The following is a 25,010-nucleotide window of genomic DNA, read 5'->3' as shown; positions in this document are numbered from 1 at the left end:
AATTGTTTACGAAGTCAAATTTTTTTTGCAACCCGCATTGTCTGCTAATTGCGTCATAAACGGTCAAATGAAGCAAATGGGTTGACATGGTGTTGTTGCTCAACGTACCGCAATATCGTAACTGGAGCAAGACTGCGTGGGCATTAGTTCTTACATCAAGAAGCGCACAATGAAAAATTGTGATGTAGACAACATTGTCAGAATGAAGCAACACGGTTTGTCACCAGCAGTGTACGCACAACTCGAGTGTTGCCAGCCAACAATTGCTGCTGTTGAACGTTCTCTCTCCATTCTTGGCAAGCAACTTAGTAAGGACAGACACTTTCCACCCGAGAATGTAGGAAAGTATCTTTCGTTGAACTACAACAAATTTTAATTATTTCTACCATAATACGTGATGTAACTACCACAATTCTTCATAGGTCCATATTTCGTTAAAATAAAGTTTTTTCATGTAAAAATTTGTCAGTTATCAAGTCAAAAAAGCTTTTTCAGGCCTAACTACTTCGTAAGGACAGACAGTTCCAACCAGAAATGAAGATAACTAGTACAATTCTCACATTACGTGCGAAAACACATAATTTACATGAGGTCAAAATTCTATCAAAATAAAGTTTTTCCAGGTAAAAAAGTGTCAAAATCTTGATTTTTCATTTCAAAATCTTCCGTGTTTCAAGAAAAAAACTCGCCCTACAAATTAGTGATTTCCAGATGTCCACAAGCTAGCATTTATGCTCAAATATGAGTAAGGCATAAATTTCACTCAGAAGTAGCAATTTCCAAGTCCTAACAAAACTACTTCTATCATTAGAAGAATATGAAAACTTCATAACTACTCAAATAAGTGATTTTAAAAGTAGATTTGGTTGACGGCTTACATCCACTTTAAAATTAATACTACTTTTTAAAGTGAAAAATTCATATTATTGACTAACGCACAGTAGGGTTGTTCAAAATAAGTTTTTTCACTGATTCTGGGGATTCTGGTAAAATTGTTGGGTTGTCGAAAAAACGATGCATACCAAATTTGGTTAGATCCAAACCGGTAGATGTAAACTCGGAAGTTCGAAAATTTTTAAATTGTCGCAAAAAAAATTGTTTAAATATTTTTTCAAATATTACTGTCAACCCCATGAAATTGTCGAGTTGTCTTCAAAAACGATGCAAAACATATTTGACACAATCCCAATCCGCAGAAGCGAAGTTATTCGAGTTTTGGGTTCATAATTCTGGGATTACCCGCCTTCAATGCTATTTTTGCGAATCTAAAATTTTCAACTGCAATCACTTCGCATCGTTTTTTAGACAACTTAATTATTTCATGGGGTTGACAGGAAAATTTGAAATTTTTTTATACTCAATTCAAAATTTTCAAACTCTACTGTCTAATTTACACAAAATAGAATGCTTACTGCTGTGTTTTTCGTATTTTTCCAGTCCTTAGTTTGGTCGCTGAGGTCGCAAGCTGTCATGCACAAATCCAAAATCATCATCTTTTGTTCGGAGCTGCAGTCTTTCGGGTTCACTTTCTCCTGAGCCATCTTGTTGAGACCCGGCAATATTTGTAGGTGGTGCCCCAGATCGGTGGCCAGGATGATGTCCTTCATGAGGTCTAAAACTTTGACGTAGTCCTGTAAAGGAATTTCACAGTCAAAAGATCAGGTCATTTGTTGATAGATCAGTGATTCTTAATCTAAAAAAATAATCTGGGTAACCTATACTGTAATATGCAAGCCTTCTGGGAACCTGAAATTATTGTTGAGTCAAAAATATAATCACAATACACAACTAATACACTACTATAGACAGGGTGGTATTGACTCGAGTCGCAATTTTTTGGTGACTCAACTTGATCGAGTCATTTTCTCAAAATACGGACAATGACTCGACTCGCAATGAGTTATCATGTGTATTGACTTGACTTGTACTCGAGTCACTGAAATTTCATGCCGGTGACGTCATATTTCGTGATACGATTGTTGATATCCAATTCCCTACTAGTTGCTGACGATTACCCCTGACGAGTGTCAGCCAAAAATATTCGGGTTCATTTCAATATGAATATACTATTCAATTGCATATTGAAGTTCTGTACCTCCGAGAAGCTCTTTAAACTGTTAAAAGTGAGGAAAATTAGTATATTATGAATGCGAACCATTCGATATCACCAAGAAGAGCTGTAAAAAGTGGGTATAACAAGAATTCAACTCGAAACTGGTAAGTCAACACCTTGACTTGGACTCGGACTTGAGTCATAACACCATGACTCGGACTCAGCCCTATGCTCTCCGACTTGGGCTATAAAAGTGAGCTTGACTCGCAACTTTGGTTAAAACCCTGGTTTAAACACCTCTAATACGATGATACGTATCAGAAAACAGTATTTACACAATAATTACAGTAAACCTGATTACATGCCCACAATTTCGCAGCTTAAGCCAAGCGTTGAGCGATAGGGACTTTGATCACGATATAGCCTCAAGGCATGGATCAAGAGACTCATGGGCTGTTAGAAATTAGATCTTGACATTATTCATAAACATTTGCGTGAGTGAGACGAGACAGTGTGTTGTACACCTATGTTAAATGGTTATAGTTGCTGTAACCTCGGTAATGTATCGCGATAATCATTTTGTGAACCGCATATAAGCTTTGAAATGAAATTTAGACAGAATAGAAGAGGGCTACACAACTGTTTTTTAGCAAAGGTCCAGTTACAAAAGTTTAAAATTTGCTTACATTCGTTGTAACTCTCAATAATTTAGAGTCATACAAATGCAATACAGTATAATTATATACAAAATCTGGTAAGGCGTTATCAGCAAAAGTCATAAGCAAAATGTAGTTATAGTTCAGTCAGACACGGCTGGTGGGAGAATTGGCATTATTTTGCGCTTTGTTTTTTCAAGTCAACCGTAATGGATTGGCTTTTGTTCAAAAAATCAAGTAAATATACTGAGAATGGTCCGGTTATTCCTTCACATTTTCTTCCATATTTGATTAAAATTAAAATTATACCTTTACGTTTTTTCCAAATAAGATTACAATTAGAATTAAATGTACACAGTTATTTCCAAATTAGATTAGAATCAGGGTCTGCCCTGGACTAGAGCATGAAACGGATATGCAGCCAGATATCTTGAATTCCAAAGCACTACACTACAAAGCTTGATTATACCTACATTTTTGTACCAGCAGATATCATGTTATACCATCTTTACATATGGAGATGCCTTACATTGTGTCGAGAAGAAATTTGACATGCCTACGAGTCATCGGAATAATCACAGTGATATATCTTGCAACTTCACCATTATATCAATCCAATATTATAAGCAACCTATTACATAAATCACATGAAGGAAACGATGTTATCACAGAAGAGCAAAATTTATACGACCACCATCATACGAAGAACAGAATCCAGAGTGGTATGGAGATATTCAAAGAACAGAAAACGCAAAAAGAACTATCGATTCGTACGCAACAAGACGCAGTATCGGATCACAAACTCAATAAAACTGTAAAAGGAATCCCGCCTGTTCCGGCCGACTTGAAAATGATGTTGGGAAAAATCTTACGAAGAGGTTTCCTCGACGATCGTGAAGAATCGTGCGAAAAAGGTTTTTATATTTTGAACGGAATGAGCAAGTGCGAGCCTTGGTTATCGTGCGAAGAGATGAATAATGGAAAGATTTTGAGGAAAATGAAGAAAATCGGGGGTGGAGTTGGAAAATTGGTGAGAAAATTGAATTATCGAAAATAGCACTGGGTGTCCAATAACTGCCGAATCTTCAACTGATGCCTGACTATTAAGACTGGGCAAAGTCGTACCTGAGTGATTCGATTCAGATCCGCGAACTCAAATCATTGTGCCCACCCCTACTGACTTTATTTGTCTGCCTACGTGTGGAAACATGATGCGACCTGATGTTGTACATATTCTGTTGACATATCAAACATGCGAGATTGTTATCTAGATCAATGGCTATCAACCATTCACGGACTAGTAAAACCGGTAATTTGAAAAATTAAAATCAACCCAGAATTCAACTATGACAAAAGTGTGAAATGTCACAAAATTGTAGTAGGCTACTGTCGAATTTCGTAAAATTTTGTGTGAAGGTCTTCTTAGCTATTACTGGTCTTAAATGAGATATAGGTCATTTTTAAACAGTTTGGTGCGACATTTGCGACATTGTGATGCAGGATAAGTCAACTCCATATCAAGTTAGAAAGTGTTCAAAATTACACACAAAATTTTGAAATCAGTCTAAAATTTGGTGTTTATTTCCATATTTAAGGGACAAGGCTTTAAACTCCGACATTTTGCAATTGAGAATATAATTGAAGTGCATTTAAGAAATACATGTTCAAACTAGTGGATCTACGGAACCCTTGCGCTGATGTTCATTACACATCTAGCCAGAGATCTAATACTATACAAATACAAAATGAACTGTGCATCAACGGAATGTGAAAAGAACAAACCATAAAATATGATAACGTGATAATTACGGCGATTTTTTTTACATAAAAACAAGATTTTGACCTTAAAAAAAAATCAAAATTTTGACATTTTTTGACCTTAAAAAACTACATTTTTAACGAAATCTGGCCCTATGGAGAATTCCAGTAGTTACATCACATATTGTGGTCGAAATTATTAAAATTTGTTGTAGTGCATCGAAAGATACTTTCCGACATTCTTGGGTAGAAAGTGTCTGTCCTTACTCAGTAGCTTGCCAAGAATGGAGAAAGAACGTTCAACAGCAGCAGTTGTTGGCTGACAGCACTGAAGTTGTGCGTATACTGCTGGTGACAAACCGTGTTGCTTCATTCCGACAATGTTGTCTACATCAAAATTTTTCATCATGCGCTTCTTGATATAAGAAACATGCAATGCCCACGCAGTCTTGCTTCACTTAGGATACGCTGTACGTTGAGCATAACACCAACCTATTTGTTTCATATGAACGATTGTTGATATAGAATGTTCTTTCCAATTCTCTACTAGTTGCTGACGATTACCCCTGACGACTGTCAGCCGAAAATATTCGGGTTCATTTCAATATGAATATACTATCCAATTGTAACTCGAGTCATTACAACTCTGCGTCTAAGTAACCCGTGGTGTTCTATGGACCACTCGTTAGGAACTACTGGTGTAAACTATGTACTCGTGAGATTACATGAATAAAACGGTAGCTTCTGTTTTCAAGGTATATTCGGGTCTACTGTACGACAAATTCTCCGTAGCGATCGCATACAGCAGAAGGCCAGGGAATCCACGGTTGGGCGAGCGAGTCAGGGTTGGAAATGAGAATTTAATGAAATTCCAACCGTCTCCGTATGTTCTGCAGGTCGGAAAAAATTTTCATGAAGGAGTTTGTGTGTGCAACCTAAAAATAGTCTATTGAGCCTAAGCCATATGTTAGCCTCGATTACTCGAATTTCATGCCGTCATGTCTCAATTCTCAACAAGTTGCTGACAATTTAGCCGAAAATATTTGGGTTTGTTTCAATATAATTATAGTATTCCGTTGTGAAATGTTTGTATGCTCTCAAATGAATTTTAATCTAATTTCTGGTTTTCCTGAAAATGCTGTGAAACGAGCCAAGCTTGCTGTACAGACATTTGCAATTCTCGTACTTATGATTAGAGCCCGACCGATATTGGATTTCTGAGCCGATACCGATAAGACCGATATCCAGTACCTCCACCGATAACACCGATATATTCAGCCGATATTCAAAAGATATGGAATCTACCTCAAGGTCCATATTTAACACATCAGAGTATTTCTTTCAACAACTTTACAGCCATTGATATGCTTGAACATGAAATAAATGATCCAGGAACTATAAAAATATATCAAAAGCACCGATCCAGCAATTGCAGATTACAGTTCACGAAGCACAATTTCTCGGAGTGAACTTCTGTGGTCTTCCATAGATGATGTATATAGTACTAAGCACATTGAGCAGTCTTTCACTTGGTACCATAGTTAGTGGCACAGCAAGAATTGGATATCTTTCTTCCTTACGGTTCCACCGCCCCATGCAGGGGATCTTTCCTTCAATGGTTTCACCATATATTGATATTAATATTGATATTCTTCTGGCAATGCACCTGGAGCCTTCAGCAAATCATTAACAAATAGCTGAAGAGAATGTGCAAAACAACTCAAATTGTCCAAGTCTGCAACTGCTCCATCCGGCCCCTTGGGCCTTGACCATGACCAGCATTTCAACAATCAACATTTTACGCTCTTGTGTCAGAATTGGCCAATGTCATCATGGCATCAAAAATTTTGGTATCAATTATTGGCTTTACTCCACGTTTGCTTGATTTTCTTGCCCTCATGCTTGCATATTTCCTATCATGGTGGCCCCGCAGGCCTCAGTCAGACGACTTCATACATTACTGGAATAATTAGCTCTGTTGGTACCGAACCGAGATATGTTTCGACGCGACGCTTTTCTCTGTCATTACGAGGGTCAGTCCAGCATGATTGAAGTTCTCATTTCTCTTACTGATTGAAATCTTCTGCAGACAACTATCCATCCAGCTGCTCTCTGTCGTTGGTGATCGATTACTGCAGGGGATTCCCCCGAAGTCAGTGGGGCATAACGGTGGTTAGTTATCTATAATATTTTTCAGATAGGCACGCCTACTGCCCTGTATGCAGTATGCACTATATGCAGCTTGGCCATTTATTTTTATAATTTACCGTTCTCACGTCTTCTATCGACTTCTCTGACTCCCTGCCACCATGTTGTGACGTCACGAAAATGGCCGATATTTTTTTACCTTCAATGGCCGATACCGATATTTCTCTCCAAGCGTGATATCGACTCGATATTATCGGCGAGCCGATAATCGGTCGGGCTCTACTTATGATAATGAAATATGATTTGATATGGTGTGAACTGGATTTTTGTTGTATTTCTTGTCGAAATTTATATCAATTTCCAAGTTTTTGCGAATCCGTAAATTCTAATCTGAAAATATACTGGTTATCCAATACTGCATTCAGGTAGTTGGACATTGCTTGCAAGGGCCCAACTCAACACTCATCACGGAATCCTGCAGTCAATGCACGGATTTGCGGAGGGTACGGAAACGTAGCAAGCTCGGATTTTCAAAGTTCGACGACAAACAGAAATTCGAATGGCTCATTAAAATCGTTGGCGGTTTTGACCTGCTGCATCACGCGATGGGGCTTCCGATGGTGCACTGTGATTTGCACACGCCAGACGAGGTGTGTTAATGGATTATCTTGTCTCCATCTACAGACAGACTTGCACAAACTACCAATCTAGCACTTGACGTCAACAAATCACTGGTTTTTTTGAGTACTGGCTCTAGTTCTGGCTGCAGATTTTTAAAAAGCCAGTAGTTCCTGTTCTAGCAGCATGTTTTGAAAAGTGAGTAGTTCTAGTTCTAGATTCTGAAAAGTGACTAGTTCTAGTTCTAGTGGCAGATTTTGAAAAATGGGTAATTCTAGTTCTAGTTTTAGCTTTGGATAATAAAAAGTGAGTAATTCCAGTTTTGGTTTAAATTGCGACCTGGAAAAGCTATTAGTTCTAGTTCTAATTGTAGATTTTGAAAAATGAGTAGTTTTAGTTGTAGTTGGTGAAAAGTGAGTAGTTCTTGTTCTGGTGCGGATTTTACAAAGCGACTAAGTCTAGAGTCATCAGTCACTACTAACAATGGCGTAGCCAGGGGTGAGTTTTGGGAGCCGAAACCGTCCTGTTTCAAACTTGAGCTAATGCTCATGCGCAAAGCCCATCCGATTCCGATGAAATGAAAATAATAATCAGTTATTCGGAATTGAATCTTGGCCTTTAGTTCTAGTTCTAGTTCTAGTTTCGCATTTTGAAAATAGCCAGTAGTTTGCACAAGTCCGTCTACAGCAAACCAAGTTTTACGTCTTTTTCCAGTTTCTCACTCAATACGTTCTCATGGAAGACAATCAAATTGTCATGAGCGATCTTGACGAGCTGCCGCAAGTCGACGTCCACAATAACGTTTTCGCTAGTTGCAAGTAAGTCCTGCCTTAATGTTTGAGCGTAGAAGATAGAAATCTAATTCATATATAAGAGAACTATACATCTGCGATAGGAATATTGATATATAGCTTATAGGCGTCCAGATGCAGCCATTCTAGTTTATTTCATCTCCAAACAAGTTTTGGAGATGCGGCTTAAGCTGGATGCCGTATCTTTTGAATACCGACTGAATATATCGGGGCTATTAGTATCTGCTTAAAAATAGGTCACGAGTAAGGCTGGACAGAATGATTCAACTATTCAATGAATCATTAATTATAATAATTCGAGCCCAGTGCTGAGGGATGATATTTTCGAGTACTGATATCATACAATAATAGTTAATTGTTTGGATAGTATATTTTTACTGTGGAAGCCTGGAAACCTCAATTGATAATATCTCAGTATACCAGACATTAGGGTTACTATACGTCCTCCGTTTTTCAGGTTTTTGAAAATGTCCAATGAGGATGCTTAAATGTCTTCCTTTACAACTAAGATCATGTTTGGATTCGTGTGAAAATGCGCATAAATGACGCTAAATAGGAAATTCGCGCTTCGATAAAAATCGACGACCTTTCTTTTTAGTCAGCACCCCTAATTTTATGCAAAAAGCGTGTGAATCGGCCGACTTCAGTTATGATCAAGTAACTTTTCTGATTTGGTAAAAGTGTCCCTCTTTCCCGATTCCAAAATATGGTAACCCTACCAAACATGTAATCCAATGATATGTCTCTGAAGTCGTGATCAACCAACAGCATTGTCGCAAAGTGCCAGGAAATAGGTATGGTCGAAAAATACTAAATTACCGGCATCTTTAATGCGATGTAGAACTTCAATATACAATTGAGTAGTATATTCATATTGAAATGAACCTGACACTCATCAGGGGTGATCGTCAGCTACTAGTAGAGATTTGGAAAGAACATTGCACATCAACAATCGTAATACAAAACATTCGATTACCCCTGACGAGTGTCAGTCAAAAATATTCGGGCTCATTTCAATATGAATATACTATTCAATTGTAACTTGCATTATATTCTTTGTGGTCGCAAAGAAAGGTACATATTTAAAATTTCCACAATTTTTATACAGTTATGACGTCATAATGAGTGATACAATCGAATCACTCAAGCACTCGATTTTTCCTTAATCCTAACAAAATCTCGGCCATTTTTTCAGAGAAGAAACAGACGGGGTGATGAAATCGCCCGAATTTATCGCGCCAGAGCAACGGTACTCGGAGCACGACTACGAGTTGGACGTCTCCCGGAAACCGATCACAGAAAAGGCGGACATTTGGAAAATTCCAGACATCGCGAGCCTTATCATGCGCGGGTCACCGTTGGAACAGACGATAGAACGCAAAATGGATTATATACACTCGCAGTGCAAAAGCGAGGACCCAAAATTAAGGCCCACGGCGAGAGCAATTTTAATCGAATATTTACAGTTTTATAAATCTTCATTTTGGTAATAAATCCAGCGCGAAAGATAGTAAAAACGAGTTATTAAAAGATTCATCGGTTACATTGAGGTTGTCAAAACAGTCAGATACTCGAATATAAGGGAATTAACGCAGTAAATTTCTGCCCATTTAGAAGAAAAATTGCGGATCAAAAAAATACTTCGAAGTATAAAATGAAAAGTGTGAAAAGTAGGCTACTCAAGTTGGCCTACCGGAGCAAGCACTTTTAAAAGTAGATTTAGAGCGCTCTGATAAGGTAGAAATATTTCATTGCCGACCGATAGGGCTGTCTAAAAATAACTTTTTTTCCTCAAACTATACTGGCTACTTCATAAAATGTTCAGGTTGCCTAAAAAACGAATCACAACAAATCTATCTCAATTCCAAATCAAAATTTAGGATTTCAAATCATAGTATTTACAGCGGGTGGAGCAATGATAAAGTCCTGATTTAAAGGATTTGCCACCGTAAATATGCCCGCCTGTTTTTTCAAATCTAAAATTTTCAACATCAATAACTTCGAGCCAAATTTGATGTGCGTTATTTTTTCAGGCAACCTAACAATTTCACGGGGTAGCTGATAAATTTGAAAGTTTTATAGATGTATTTTTATTCAATAAATTCATAGTTTTTCCTTATATTGCGATGCTTTTTTTAGGTTGGAATGGAGCGAAAATTGGTGTGCAGCGTGCTTTTAGGCAATCTAACAATTTTATCACGTAGCCGGTAAAATTTGAGAAAAAAATACCCGATGGATAATGTCGGGTTTTCTGCATAGTAGTAGAACAATGTGTATTTCAAATGTCTGTGTCGGAAAATGAATGCTCACCGTTTTGCTCATGTTTTCAAAAATGTTGCAAGAACCGGAATTGAGGATTCCAAGAGCTTGAGCGAAGTGATGTTGCTGTATATAAAAGTGTCAGTATTTCAAAGACGACAGTCGCTGGGCCCAGCCTACCGATTCCGCGGTAACACCAATTCAATACTCACCTCAAGCACGGAGCCTTGCGAGCTGTACAGCGCGGCCAGGGTGGATTTCTAAAACACCAAAAATACACTGATCTCTGCAGACCGGGGTAAGATAACTCCGCGACTTACGGACGAGATTTGAAACGCGTTATTTGTTCCGCGGTGATCGATGTCGTGACAGAGACTCCCGGTGAGTAGCGCCAGAGCCTCCAACTCGCTAAAAGACAGATAATTACCTCAAATTCATGTTGAGATTTACCAAGGATGTTCACAGTGAGTATATTATGTATCGGAGGCCTTTGGTATCACCCAGGAGTTTCACAGAAGCGAGTTGAACCCAGGGTTGTAATGACTCGAGTTCGATTTGAGTCGCGATTTTTTGGTGACTAGACTTGACTCGAGTCATTTTTTCAAATCTCTAAATTGACTCGACTCGAGTCAATTTTTGTATTGACTCGACTTGTACTCGAGTCATTGTGCATGACTCGAGGCTAGGACGGCCAAAACAGACATTTTATTGTAACTTCGAAGAATAGTAAAATCACCACATGATTGGTATTTCGTCAATCAGTCCTGATACTTGGAAAATAGGGTCAGAAACTGTTATAACTAAGGAAAATTACGATATTATGAATGCGAGCCATTCTATATCACTCGGGCAGAGTTGAAAAAAGTGCGTTGAACCAGATTGAACTCAAAACTGAACAGTGCACGCAATGACTTGGACTCGAGTCACGATAATATGACTCGGACTCAATCCTCTACTAGCTGACTTGAACTCAGACTTGACACGGTGGTGCATTAAAAATGACTCGTCTTGACTCGAGTCAAAGCTATAAAAGTAAGATTGACTTGCGACTCGGAACCTTGCGACTTGGTCACAACCCTGGGACGCTACTCACCCAAATACGTTCTGCAGATCCAAATTCTTGACCAGAGAGTACGCGTGATGCGCCACAGAAAACGCGTGGTCCCAGTTGTGATACGGCGGGTTGCGGTAACCTTCTTTTACCATGAGTACGAATTTCGTCAAGGTCCTAGTGTTGATGTGAAATCGCGACACAAAGCCAAGGTCGATGAACATTTGGATACTTGCCTGCGTCAGATATATATGATTAAAAAATAACCAGCTTTCTAAATTAGATTACGATAAGAATTAGTGAATTCGCAAAAACTGATATTGACCGGAATTCTGAAAAAGAAACAATTGCAACAAAAGTCATGTACTCATAAGCATTAGCATGGAAAATGTCTGTACACTGTAGTTGCAGTAGAACAATTTGGATTTTAATAAAATAGTATTTACGGCGTATAACTCTTTAATTATTGATTATCAAATCATCGAATTAGATATTGTTCTACTGCAATAACTTTGAACAGCTTCTTTGAGGTACAGAACTTCGATATACAATTGAATAGTATATTCATATTAAAATGAACCCGAATATTTTCGGCTGACACTCGTCAGGGGTAATCGTCAGCAACTAGTAGAGAATTCGAAAGAACAGCGTATATCCACAATCGTAACACAAAATATGACGTCACCAGCACGAAATGTCGAATACGAGAGCGTTCAATGTACTATTTTTAGATGATACACGAACTCTTTTTGTTGACACAGCCTTGGCTGGTGTATTTTGATAAAAGTCGACTCCAAGGCGCACAAATGAAAGTGTGAGCGACCCTTTCCGAGTATGCGAAATCTGTCGTCTCGATAATTTTTCGCACAGGCGGGATTATCCAACAAGTGTTTGCCAATTGCAGAATTTATGGCCTTTGATTGGTCCGCATCAATCTTGAGCGGGTGAGTTAAGGGTGAGCTTTTCATCGAGCGTGTTCTAATGAATCTAGGGACATGCTGATTTATGCGTTCCTGCAAGCGCTTTGACGTTCTTCCCACGTAGCCACAATCACAGTGGCACTTAAATTCGTAAATTACATTGCTTTGCTGAAGTGCGGGTAGCACGTCTTTACGTGTTGCGGGGAGCAGTTGCGTTGTCGTGAAAATCACGCTGGTCTTCACTGTGTCGTAACACTTATTGACCGCTGAAATCAATTGCTTTTCAAAGCGGGTGGAAATAGGCCCTATCCAAGGTAGATGGATGTAAACATCTGTGGTTGTTCGTTCGGTAGGCTCTGTTGATTTTTCTGCATTGAAATGCGTTACTTTCCTCTCTATGCCACAGTTGATGACATGTTCAGGGTAACCGTTATCAAGTAAGATTTTCCGGATATTGTCAAGTCCTGAGTTCAGTTTATTACCCGAACATATCATCAACGCTCTATGCACGAGGGTGCCTATGAGGTTGATTTTTCTGCGGCTAGGACTAAATGAGTTCCAACGAAGGTATTGGCCAGTGAATGTCGGTTACCGGAAGATTGATGTTTCAAATTTATTGGTATCATGTTTTTCGACTAAAACGTCCAAAAATGACAATGAGTTATTTCGTTCTTTTTCAATTGTGAATAACAGAGCCGGGTGAAGCGAGTTTAAGTGAATGAGAAATTGATCACAGTCTATCTCATTTCTGAAAATGACAAAAGTATCGTCAGAACATGTAGCTGCCTGTAAAAGTTCAACAAAAACTTTACGCGGCATTGATGGTGGTGCTAGCTTACCGCCGTAAAGCGCGTTCGCACAAATATCGATAGTCTCTTGCAGCGGAACGTTTGTAAAGAGGCTAGAGATATCAAATGAGCTCAAGAACACTTCTGAGTCCGGCAGGTTCAGGTTTCGCATCTCACTGGCGAAAGTGATCGAATCACGAACACATTCGGTGCCGTACAGTTCGCGAACAGGTTCCAAGATGCCGATAAGCCATTTTGCCAGTAGATGTTGAGCAGACCCGATCATGGACAGTATCGGTCTCATCGGTCTCTCTCTCTCTCTCCCTTGCAATAACTTTGCTTCCAGTGGTTGGAATTGAGCCGAATTTGGTGTGCATAATCTCAGCTTACAGCCTAACAATTTTATGGGGTGGACAGAAAAATTTGAAAATTTATTTTTTAATTCTTTATAGAATAAATTCAAAACTTTCTACTGCAAGAACCTCGTTTCTACTGGTTGCAATTGAGCCAAATTTGGTGTGCAGCGTTTTTTTTAGCCAACCTAACAATTATATCACATAACCAGTGAAATCTGAAGATAAAGTTTTTTTTTTGAACAGCCTTACTACTGTACAGCAAGCTTGGCTCCTCTTCTGTAGCACTTCCAGGAAAACTTAAATTACATTAAAAAATAACATGAAAGCATGGAAACATTTCACAAATTAAATGAGAACTAGAATACCGGCGCTACGGTCTAATTAGTCTTAATAATTAGACAGCTAGCATTATACAGTTGTCAAGTCTGGAACGCGTGAATGCGAATAATTTCAACAGACATTAGTCATAGTCAGGGGACTACTAGAGAATTGAAAAGAATTGTGAAAATCAAAAGTTGTATCGTATCTTACCACGCACTTGTCTTCGTCTGGCAACATACGTGGAGAATAAATAAACTTGTCAAAGTTGACGTCGAAATGTGTTGCCGACGTAGGTAAAGCATTCAAGCATTCCTCGACCTCCCCTTGCCTGATCTGCGAAATTTAACATATCAGAACAGCGGACTCAACTTGACTCGAGTCATTTTCCAAAAAGTGGAAAATGACTCGACTTGAGTCAATTTGTGTATTGACTCGACTTGTATTCGAGTCATTGCGCATGAGTCGGATAACTCATATGACTCGACTCATATGACTTATTCAAGTCTCGTATATCAGGACTAGAGACTGTATTTTATCTGTTCGAATTAAAAATATTAAGAGCGAGAATGGTGAGTATATTATGAATGTAAGGCCTTCGTTATCACTAGGGCGAATTTTATTTGACATGTCAAAAAAAAGTCAAAATTAGGTCAAAATTGTGGCGTTAGGTCAAAAAATGTCAAAATTGTTTAGAAAGTGATGTAGACACCATTACCAGAACGAAGCAACAAGGTTTGTCAGCAGCTGTGTACGCACAACTTCCGTGTTGCCAGCCAACAACTGCTGCTGTTGAACGTTCTTTCTCCATTCTTGGCTTGTGTCATAAACGGACTGACTGACAAAGGACAGACACTTTCTACCCGAGAATGTAGGAAAGTATCTTTTGTTGTACTACTAAATCTTTTAATTATTTTTTACATAATGCGTAGTGTAACTACTGGAATTCTTCATAGGGCCAGATTTCGTTGAAAAATAAAGTTTTTCATGTAAAAATTTGTCAGTTTTTGAGGCAAAAAGCTTTTTTTTCAGGCCAAACTACAGACAGTTCCAACCATAAATGAAAAGAAGTAGTTCAACTATAACATTATGTGGGAAAACACCTAATTTGCATACGTTAGTTCAAATTTGGTCAAAATCAAGATTTATAAGGTAAAAAAAATGTCAAAATTAAGATTTGAGACTTGACTTACGACTTGACTCGAGTCAAACTGTAAAATTAAAATTGACTCGTGACGCGGAACCTTGTGCCTCGGTTACAACCCTCAAGGTGACGTAAAATTCTTGAGTCAAGACTCGGAATCGCACTCGATTTGTCAAGGCCGTCCTATAATACAAAATCTTCACTTACTTTCATGTGATAAGTCATCAGTTCGTTGGCCAGCTGATTCCGACATTGGACTTCGATAACTTGCTTGTAAAGCAGAGACTGAAACATGAATTCAACATGAATGCAAGATATTACGGTCTTAAAAACAAGCGATATTCACGTGCGATATCGATATTCCAGAAAACACGGCAAACCTTTCTGCCAGCTCCACGTCGTATTGAGTAAAACAGTGGCCTGTAAATGACGGAAAATATACAAGTTGAAAATCTCAAACATTCCACAGACAGACTCCGACGACTAGAAAATCGAACAAATTTTCCCAGATTAGATTAGAATTAAATTCACAGCTACAAGGTTTTTCCAAATTGGAGTAGAATTAGAATTATAGCTACATAGATTTGTCCAAATTAGATTCAAATTGGAATAACTGAATTTGAGAAAACTTGGACAGTGAATTAAATTCCGTTACTATCAAAACATAGTCCATTCTTGAGCATAAGAATGGCAAATGTCTGTACAACAGGCTCGGCTCGTTTCGCACCATACAGTTCTGCTGTAGCTTTTTCATAAAAACCAGAAATTAGATTAGAACTAAAATGATGGCATGGAAACATTTCACAAATTAGAATGGAATTACCTTACCGGGATTCGCTCTAAGAAGTCAACTGGAATTATCATGATATCGTAGTGTGGTTGGTTGATTGATTGATTTTGAGTAACAATACAGACCCTTACTGCTGAATAAATGCCTCAATAGTAATGGAAAGGGAGCTAATTAATGAATCAATAAATCCATCTGTGTATGATCAATAATAATTAGAACCAAACTGGTGATATTAAAAGCCATTGTTCAATGGATTTGATTTAATGCAACAGCGACACAAACCACTAATGAAAACATTTGCAGCTCGACAAATAATTCAAATTGATTCTGCCAGTGCCGGACAGCCCTTTAGCCGATTTGCACAAAGGCAATAATTCTTCTTGAGACTTCGATATCTTTGCTCTCAATTTAATTTAAGCTAATCTCTAGTTTTCCTGAAACCGCTATAGAACTGGTGACGTGATATTTTGCGATACGATTGTTGATATACAATGTTCTTTTCAATTCTGTACTACTTGCTGACGATTACCCCTGTCGAGTGTCAGCCGAAAATATTCGGGTTAATTTCAAAATGAATATACTATCTAATTGTATATAGGACAACTGTATAGTGGGAAACGGATTAATTTTTCAAGTTTTCGCGAATTCAGTACCGATAATTCTAATTTTAATCCAATTTAAAAAAGCTGTGTAGCTATAATTCTAATTTAATTCGTAAAGCTGAAATTTTTTCATATTTTCAAATCTGCAGCAAAGGGGAGGGGAGAGGCACAGCATTCAAAATAAATGAAGCCCAGGGATTTGAGCATTCAAAATCTTCAATCGATCACGCCCAATCAATAAGAACCGTGCCTTTGTTTCACTGCAAAAATGCAGTTCAATGTGGAGTTGATAATAGACTCTCAAAGTGTGCTGCGTACAATCAGTTAATGTTACATCGTTTTAGTTTCTGCCAATGCAGAAAGCACTCGGTCTGATTGAATTTTGGGATGCAGCGATGAGGCACCAAGCTGTGTCTAAACTGCTATGATAGGCGAGAGGCATACCTTTAATTTTATTGCAAAGTTGAGAAACGCCCACGACGTCTGAAACAAAATAACATGTAGATGCCCGATGTTATATTTTTTTGAAATAATACTTACTCCCTCTGTCATCTTTGATCGGGAAGCATAAAATATTTCTGAAACCAAACGATTTAACAGTGTTACAACTTACAATATCAATTCTCTGACCCATTTGATTATTAAGCCATTATTTACCACTTGTCACGATGTCACACATACTAAGAACGAATTGCAAAGTTCATATATGTAGCTTTCTCCTACACCGAAATATATAATTTTAATATTCGATAGCAAAGTTCAATGGCGAATCCCGCTTTTACTGATTGGAATTGAGCCAAATTTGGTGTGCAGCGTTGTTTTTACCAACCTAACGAATCTGAAATCTGAAGAAAATAATTTTTTGAACAGCCCTAATGAACATAGCCTCTAACTATATTATGAATGTGAAGACTTTGATGTCCCCCGAGAGTTTCAAAAAAGTGCGTTAAGCCTGATTCGAACACTATGACTCGGACTCAGACTCAAGTCTCAACACTCCGACTCGAAATCAACTTCCATACTTGAACTCGGCGGCGAGTTGCAAATGAATTGACTCGACTCGAGTCAAAACTATAAAAGTAAGATTGACTTGCGACTGGAACTTTGTGACTTGGTTACAACAAACCTGACTAATTCCTATTTTGGAATGAAGAAATTGTTGACATTTGGGGTACCCCTATATGTGCTATCCCGGGAATGCTCAGCGCCAAACGGAGAAGCCACAGATAATAATACCGCCATGGCAATTTAAAACTATATTTAAAAATTTTCTACCTCAAACGTACTGCTGATATTTTTTTCTCCTTTATACGATGCTTGTTCTAAATCTATCTTTTATCACACCTTTATTCAAGCATAACATTGCGTTGTTTGTCATGTATATATTGAATGTTGACTCTATATGTGTGTGATTTGATATATGTTCACTAGGGCTCTTCAAAAATGACTTTTTTTCTAAAATCGCACTGGCTACCTGATAAAATTGTTAGGTTACCTAATGTAAGCCTACACAACAAATTTGGTTCAATTTCAACCAGTAGCCGCATTGCTACAGAAAAAAGTTTCTATTTATTATATAAAAATAATTAACAAAAAATTTGAAAATTCTCTGTTCACCCCATGAAAGTGTTAGGTTGTCTATAGAAACGATGTTCAGCAAATTTGGTTCAATTCCAACCAGTGGAAGCGGAGTTATCGCCGTAGAAAAATTAGGATTTTGAATAAAATAGTATTTACGGTGACCAATTCTTTATTATTTATTATAGTGGTGCCCACCGTAAATTTGTTATTTATTTTTATATAATAAATAGAAACTTTCTTCTCCTGTAGCAATGCGGCTACAGGTTGGAATTGAACCAAATTTGGTGTGTAGGCTTAAATTAGGTAACCTAACAATTTTATCAGGTAGCCAGTGCGATTTGAGAAAAAAAGTCATTTTTGAAGAGCCCTAATGTTCACGTTACTACCTATATATGCATCAAACACTTCAAACGGGTGGGGACTGACTCTGAAGGCTGAACGATCCCTCGTGGGTCCGAGGTCCATACCGCTATTTTGTTTTTTATACTTCTTTATTTATTGGTGTGACGAATAGAAGCTTATCGATCTAATTTTTCTGACCCGGTGGCCAGGGATTGAACCCACGACCTACTGATCAAGAAGCCGAACGCTCCACCTTTACGCCATCTTGTCGGTCTGCGATTGGACATAAAAGCAGCTAGAATCGAACCTTGTTTTAAAACCGGTGGCTTCATCAATGCCTCGATAAAACAACGGATGAGCGTAAGCGTCGGTAATATTCAAAGTTTGACCTGAAATGCACAATCCTCATTTCAATATCGGCGAAAATTCATGCATTCAGCATCCTGGCAAGATTAACGGGTTGCGATTTTCTGATGACTCGAGAGTCATTTTCTCAAAATACGGAAATGACTTGACTAGAGTCAATCTGCGCATTGACTCGACTTGGGCTTGAGTCATTGACGGCCGAAACCAACATTTCATTGTAATTTCGAAAAATAGTAAAGTAATCACACTATTGGGATTTTGTCTATTGGTACTGGTACTTGAAAATTCGACCAGAACCAGTTAAAAGTGAGGAAAATTAGTATATTTTAAATGCGAACCATTCGATATCACCAAACGAGAATTATAAAATGTGGTTTTAACAAGACTTTATCTCAAAACTGAGCAGTCACGCAAACTTGAACTCGAGCCATAATACCATGACTCGGACTCGAACCCTCTGCTCGCTGACTTGGACTTGACTCGGTGGTGAATTAAAAATGACTCGACCTGACTCGAGTCATAACTATAAAAGTGAGATTGACTTGTGACTTGGTTATAACCCTGTACCGCGGTATCAAAATATAGTCTATAGCGTGAAAAACATCTTGGCAGCTGCCATTTAAGTCAGAAAGGAATTGTATTTCAGAATGTTCCAGCCCACTCTATGATCTCTATAGTGTCAAGGTCAAGTCTTCTTGCTCCTAAACCTTTTTCCAAACTAATGGCACACAAAATTTTTTCACACAGCCAACTTTAATCTGAGATCACATCATATTTAGAGTGAAGCCCTAGTGATGAATATAATGAATCATCATTAACTAATATTCCTGACCTGTCGTAGCGACGTGTCCTGCGATTCCCCTCTCTAACGGAATTCTGACTTCGTTCATACCCTGAAATTTGCCACACGAGTATATACAAATTATAATGTACACAGCACATACAGAGAAACACCACAACAGAACAAATTAGCGAACATCGCATGCAGTGAAAATCGAGCGAGACATTAGAGGAATTGATGTCTTGGTTTTAACAGTGTCAGCAGCCATGCTAATCTAGAATCGAAACCATTTTCAATTTTTTAGGGTTATCAAAAATATCTTTCTTTCAGATTTTCTGCGGCTCTTAGCTAAAATTGTCAAGTTGGCTAAAAAAACATTGCAGACCAAATTTAACTCAATTGTGAATTTATGATTTAAAAAAATTTCAAATTTTACTGTCAACCCCATGAAATTGGTATGTTGTCAAGAAGAACGATGTCTAACAATTTTTGCTCACTTCCAACCGGTAGAAGCAAAGTTATTTGAGTACAAAATTGGATTTGAAAAATTTAGTATTTACATTGGCGAATTTTTTAAATATTTATTACAGATCTACCAGCCATAAATACTATGATTTGAAATCCTAAATTTTGCACAACAATAACTTTGCTTCTACTGGTTGGAATTGAGCCAAATTCGTTGTACTTCGTTTTTTCAGACAATTTAACAATTTCATAGGGTAGCCTGTAAAATTTGACAAATTTTCATGTTCATTTTTATTAGATAAATCCAAAACTTTTTTCTTATATAGCAATGCTTCTATAGGTTGGTGTGCAGCGTTTTTTTTTAGGCAACCTAACAATTTTATCAAGCAGCCAGAATTATTTGAGAAAAAAGTTAATTTTAAACAGCCCTGATATGCTCAGTGTAATACAATTGTCACCCATTTCACATCTTAACAACAACAATGATTATAACTAGAGCCCGACCGATATCGGATTTTTGAGTCGAAACCAATAACTAGCACTAAAATCCTGATATATTCAGTCGATATTCATAAGATATGGCATCTAGTCTGTAATAAATCTAATTAATAAAACATCAGAATTTTGAATAGGTTTTTGGCTGAAAAATATCACTTCATGGCTTGTTTGAAGAGGCATCTCCGTCGCAGTGAATAGCGCGCAGGCCTGCTTGCTTTTTAAAATTGTGATATTGATCCAATATGCAGTCAGGCTCAAATTATCACATTACACTGACAACATTAGACTCGCAGATACCGCGTCAACTGTAAACGGGCTCCTCTTCCCATGTAGACACAATTCCTAGGTGAATACGGATGTCAAACACAGCCATGAAACAACATGTATGATATGGAATGGATGTATGACGAACTGTGGACATGCACGCAGTTTTGCATTCGCGACATGGTCACCACAGCAAAATGTATACATCTATTTCAGGCAAGCATTTCAATATACTGAAATCCCTGAGTGTTTTCATTGTACAATTCAAGAATATATATTGAAATAAACCCAAGTATTTTCGGCTGACAATTGTCGGCGACCAGTAGCCTAAACTGTTGATTACGGTTTTTTCTTCAAATTCAACTGGATCTCGATAAAATTATTAGGTTAACTAAAAAAATAACGACGGGTTCGGGTTTATTTCAATATGAATATATTATTTAATTGTAAATTGAAGTCCTGTACCTCCAACAGTATCTTCAAATATTAGTCATTGCACACTCGAAACATCAAAAGTCACAAATTTACGCTTTTCCTCGACAGACAAGTCTCAAGCAATATTTCAGCTCTGACTTAAAGCACGCGATCACCCCAAAAATCACCATAGAAAACGTAGTCCTAACAGAATTACACATCGCAAAATGTACACCGCGCTTATTTAAGGCATATATTGCAGCAGTGTTAATATGGAGGTTAGCGATGTCAGAACCAGACTTGTGCAAACTAGCGATCTCGTTAGTTGACCGTCAACTAACTACTGGTTTTCTGAGTAGTTCTAGTTCTAGTTGCGTATTTTGAAAAGTGAGAAGTTCTAGTTCTAGTTGCGTTTTTTGAAAATTGAGTAGTTCTAGCTCTAATTGCGCATTTCAAAATAATTTGGTGGTCAAACAAAACGTCATCCTGTGTAGTTTTAGTTCTAGATACAAGTTCTGAAAAGTGAGTAGTTCTAGTTCTAATTGTAAATTTTGAAAAGTTAGTAGTTCTAGTTCTAGATACAAGTTCTGAAAAGTTAGTAGTTCTAGTTCTAATTGTAAATTTTGAAAAGTTAGTAGTTCTAGTTCTAGATACAAGTTCTGAAAAGTGATTAGCTCACTTTCTAGTTCTAGATGTGAGTTTTAAAAATGAGTAGTCCAAGTTCTAAGTGTAAGTTTTGAAAAGTTAGTAGTTCCAGTCCTAGTTGCGACCTTCGAAAACTGACTAGTTCTATTTCTAGTTCAAGTTGCGAGTCTTGGAAAGCGAGTAGTTCCAGCTCTAGTTCTAGTTGTGAGTTTTAAAACTTAGTAGTTATAGTTCTAATTGTAAGTTTTGAAAAATTAGTAGTTCTAGTTCTAGATGTGAGTTTTAAAAATGAGTAGTTATAGTTCTAGTTGCGAGTTTGAAAAGCGAGCAGTTCCAGTTCCAATTGTAAGTTTTGAAAAGTTAGTAGTTCTAGTTCTAGATACAAGTTCTGAAAAGCGATTGGCTCAAGTTCTATTTCTAATTGTAAGTTTTGAAAAGTTAGTAGTTCAAGTCTTAGTTGCGACCTTCGAAAACTGACTAGTTCTATTTCTAGTTCAAGTTGCGAGTCTTGGAAAGCGAGTAGTTCCACCTCTAGTTCTAGTTGTGAGTTTTGAAAAGAAATAAGTTCTTGTTCTAGTTGTGTATTTTGAAACGCGAGTAGTTCTAATTCTAGTTCTCGTCCCAGATGTGCATTCTGAAAACCCAGCAGTTTGCACAAGTCTGATCAGTACGGGTCAGTCGTGTCACCACATGCCGGAAATTAGATGAAGCGTGTCAACCAATCAGAGTTGAGCGTTCCTTCCATTTCTGTTACATCCGGAGTGTTATCGTCGTGATTCATATTAATGCGTTTGTTAGCATCGAGACATAATACTTACACTAAACGATTCACATCTGCTGGAAACCAGCATCACCTGGCAATGATTCCATACATTCACTGCGCGTCAATAATTCCAAACCGGTAGCGATATACAATTGAGTGAACCTTCTTAGATTTTCAAATGCCTCGCGCTATATATATTAGCTGGTAGAAATAATGCTGTAAATTTATACTCAATTACTCAATTTCCAATATATGTCAAAATCGTTTCAAGTAGGAGTAGACCACGAAAAGCTTGACGAGTATTTAAGGGAGTAGTTTCAAATAGTGGATTTGGTTGAGGGGTGGCTTTTAGCAGGTAGTCTGCGGATTCGAAATTTGTCTAATTCTAATTTCATTATGTATCTTACTTAGTCACTAATGACGCTACAACATTCAAATACACAAATAGTTACCCTGATAGATAGAAAGATAATTCGGTATTTTTTCGAACACACCTATTTCATTGCACTTCGTGATCACGACTTCACAAATACGTGAGTAGCTTTGGACTAGATGTTTCGTATGCTGCGATACAACCAGTCGAGGTTTCAAGTTTTCCACAGTGGAAAATAGTATTGAAACTATGATTCTCGTTGATAAATAAACTCTCAGTGGCAAGAATTAATGCTCAATTCACATTCGAGCGCTACAATCACCGTGCTCACCACCTGTTGTGTATAATTTCCTGTACCAAGTCAACGATAATAAATTTAACTATACACAAATAAAGACATGAAGGTCCTACAAATGTACACCGCCACGGTATGGGTGAGAGGCCGCGGTATTTCTAGCAGACGCCACAGTCAAACCAGACTCAAAATGCAACAGAAAGAGAAGGATCGAAAAACGCCCCACTCTGAGCGATATTTCCCGTGCAGCAATTTACCTCAAAGTCGTATTGACGAGGGTCTAACGACTGAAAAAACAAATCATGAAAACGAGAACAAGGGCAACATAAATCGGAGCCCGACCGATATCAGATATTCGAGCCGACACCCATACTCCATACAACCGATATACACGGCCGAAATTCAAAAAATACCGCATCTAAATCGTAAACTTGCAATTCCAAAACTCCAGAACAATTATTTAAATGGTTTTCACAGCCCTCTTGGACATGAAATAATCCAGAAAGGTTGCAGCTGGACACTAGGGGTGTTCAAAAATGACTTTTTTTCTCAAATCGCACTGGCTACTTGATAAAATTGTTAGGTTACCTAATTGAAGCCTACACACCAAATTGGGTTCAATTCCAGCCAGTATTGCTGGAGGATAAGAAAGTTTCTATTTATTATTAAAAAGAAATAAAAAACAATTTCAAAATTTTCTGTACACCTCATGTTAGGTTGTCCACAGAAACGATGTTCAACAAATTTGGTTCAATTCCAACCAATGGAAGCGGAGTTATTGCCGCCGAAAAATCTGGATTATCAATAAAATGGTGTTTACGGTGACCAATTCTTTAATTACTTATTATAGTTGTGCCCACCGTAAATAGTCTTTCATTCAAATCCGAATTTCTCAAAGGCAATAACTCCGCTTCCGCTTGCTGGAATTGAACCAAATTTGGTGTGTAGGCTTAAATTAGGTAACCTATCAATTTTATCAAGTAGCCAATACAATTTAAGAAAAAAAGTCATTTTTGCACACCCCTACTGAGCAGTTTTCAGTATTTTTGGCAAAGTAGAATGCTGCTTTTTTGACAGTAAATATTTACACCTGGTTCGGAGACTTTTAAACAAACTTCGTTGAATTCTGACGGCGCAATGAAGCGACACTTGACGGTTTAACAGACGCTATAGCAAATATAATATTCGCATTTCTTTCAAACGATACCGAACAATCGAAATCAAGTTACTGGTCTTCAACAGGACAAGAAATCGATGAATATTCCCGGTGTAGTAAGCGCAGATTATAGTTCTCTGACTCTAACTACCATGCTGTGACGTCACAAGTATTGCCAATATTAGTTACCTCAAATGGCCGATACCAATATCTCTTTCAAAGCGTGATATTGACTCGTTGTTATCGGCGAATATAACAAGATCGGTCAGGCTCAAAAACATATTGATTTGTGTCACTAAAAACTGTTTTCGGCATCTGTAAAATTCCTACCTCGTCCACAGTGACAATACCGTCAAAAACTTTGGCGACAAGCTCGTTACGTTCTTTGTTGACAAGAAACACAGAACATCTTTCCGCGTTGGTTAAGGTCCGTGCTTCTTGAATAATTTCCCCGAGCAGTATCGTGACATCGTCTGTGTAATAATCAGACGTGGTCAATGGTCCGTAGAGCTATTTAAAAATATCTTTCAAATTCCACTGGCTACTTGATAAAATTGTTAGGTTGCCGTAAAAAAACCGCTACACACCAATTTTGACTCAATTCCAACGAGTGGCAGTGAAGTAATTGCAGTAGAAAATTTTGGATTTAGTATAAAAAAAAAATCGGCGTTCAAATTTTACTGTACACAGCATGAATTGTCATGTAGCATAATAAAACGATACGGCAAAAATTTGACACAATTCCAACCGGTGGAAGCAAAGTTATTGGACTTGAAAATCTTGGATTTGAAAAA

At 37.8% G+C, this 25,010-nt stretch overlaps 3 protein-coding genes across 8 annotated transcripts in view; 2 read left to right on the top strand and 1 right to left on the bottom strand.

Moving 5' to 3' along the window:
* The window catches only part of LOC145454808 (solute carrier family 15 member 2-like), a 383,011-nt gene that overhangs the window by 68,323 nt on the left and 289,678 nt on the right, over window positions 1–25,010 (top strand). The gene's annotated exons all lie outside the window — the stretch shown is intronic.
* The window catches only part of LOC145454803 (cGMP-dependent 3',5'-cyclic phosphodiesterase-like), a 46,231-nt gene that overhangs the window by 2,633 nt on the left and 18,588 nt on the right, over window positions 1–25,010 (bottom strand). Inside the window, exons 13-27 of one of the 6 annotated variants that reach the window (XM_080332788.1) lie at window positions 24,547–24,689; window positions 23,318–23,347; window positions 22,448–22,483; window positions 19,395–19,455; window positions 18,504–18,585; window positions 16,814–16,851; window positions 16,718–16,756; window positions 15,228–15,301; window positions 15,089–15,166; window positions 13,951–14,073; window positions 11,398–11,591; window positions 10,625–10,712; window positions 10,517–10,564; window positions 10,356–10,430; window positions 1,413–1,631 (exon numbers count right to left, since the gene is read on the bottom strand). In XM_080332788.1, the coding sequence (XP_080188914.1) occupies window positions 1,413–1,631; window positions 10,356–10,430; window positions 10,517–10,564; window positions 10,625–10,712; window positions 11,398–11,591; window positions 13,951–14,073; window positions 15,089–15,166; window positions 15,228–15,301; window positions 16,718–16,756; window positions 16,814–16,851; window positions 18,504–18,585; window positions 19,395–19,455; window positions 22,448–22,483; window positions 23,318–23,347; window positions 24,547–24,689 (1,328 nt within the window). Of the gene's footprint in view, window positions 1–1,412; window positions 1,632–10,355; window positions 10,431–10,516; window positions 10,565–10,624; window positions 10,713–11,397; window positions 11,592–13,950; window positions 14,074–15,088; window positions 15,167–15,227; window positions 15,302–16,717; window positions 16,757–16,813; window positions 16,852–18,503; window positions 18,586–19,394; window positions 19,456–20,603; window positions 20,649–22,447; window positions 22,484–23,317; window positions 23,348–24,546; window positions 24,690–25,010 lie in introns of all 6 variants that reach the window. The other 5 variants (XM_080332787.1, XM_080332789.1, XM_080332790.1 and 2 more) reach the window with 5 other exon arrangements.
* Window positions 2,558–9,562, top strand: LOC145454816 (protein O-mannose kinase-like). Its single transcript, XM_080332808.1, has 5 exons — window positions 2,558–3,739; window positions 5,223–5,363; window positions 7,041–7,265; window positions 7,948–8,051; window positions 9,241–9,562. Exons 1-5 carry the CDS (start codon window positions 3,224–3,226, stop codon window positions 9,533–9,535), a joined length of 1,281 nt encoding a protein of 426 aa, XP_080188934.1. The 5' UTR covers window positions 2,558–3,223; the 3' UTR covers window positions 9,536–9,562.

This window comes from Botryllus schlosseri, chromosome 13 (genome assembly GCF_051294905.1).
Source record: "Botryllus schlosseri isolate E-star chromosome 13, Bs_hap1, whole genome shotgun sequence".
Classification (NCBI taxonomy): domain Eukaryota; kingdom Metazoa; phylum Chordata; class Ascidiacea; order Stolidobranchia; family Styelidae; genus Botryllus; species Botryllus schlosseri.
The sequence above is the reverse complement of the archived record's forward strand: the minus strand, read 5'-3'. Positions and strand labels throughout refer to the sequence as shown.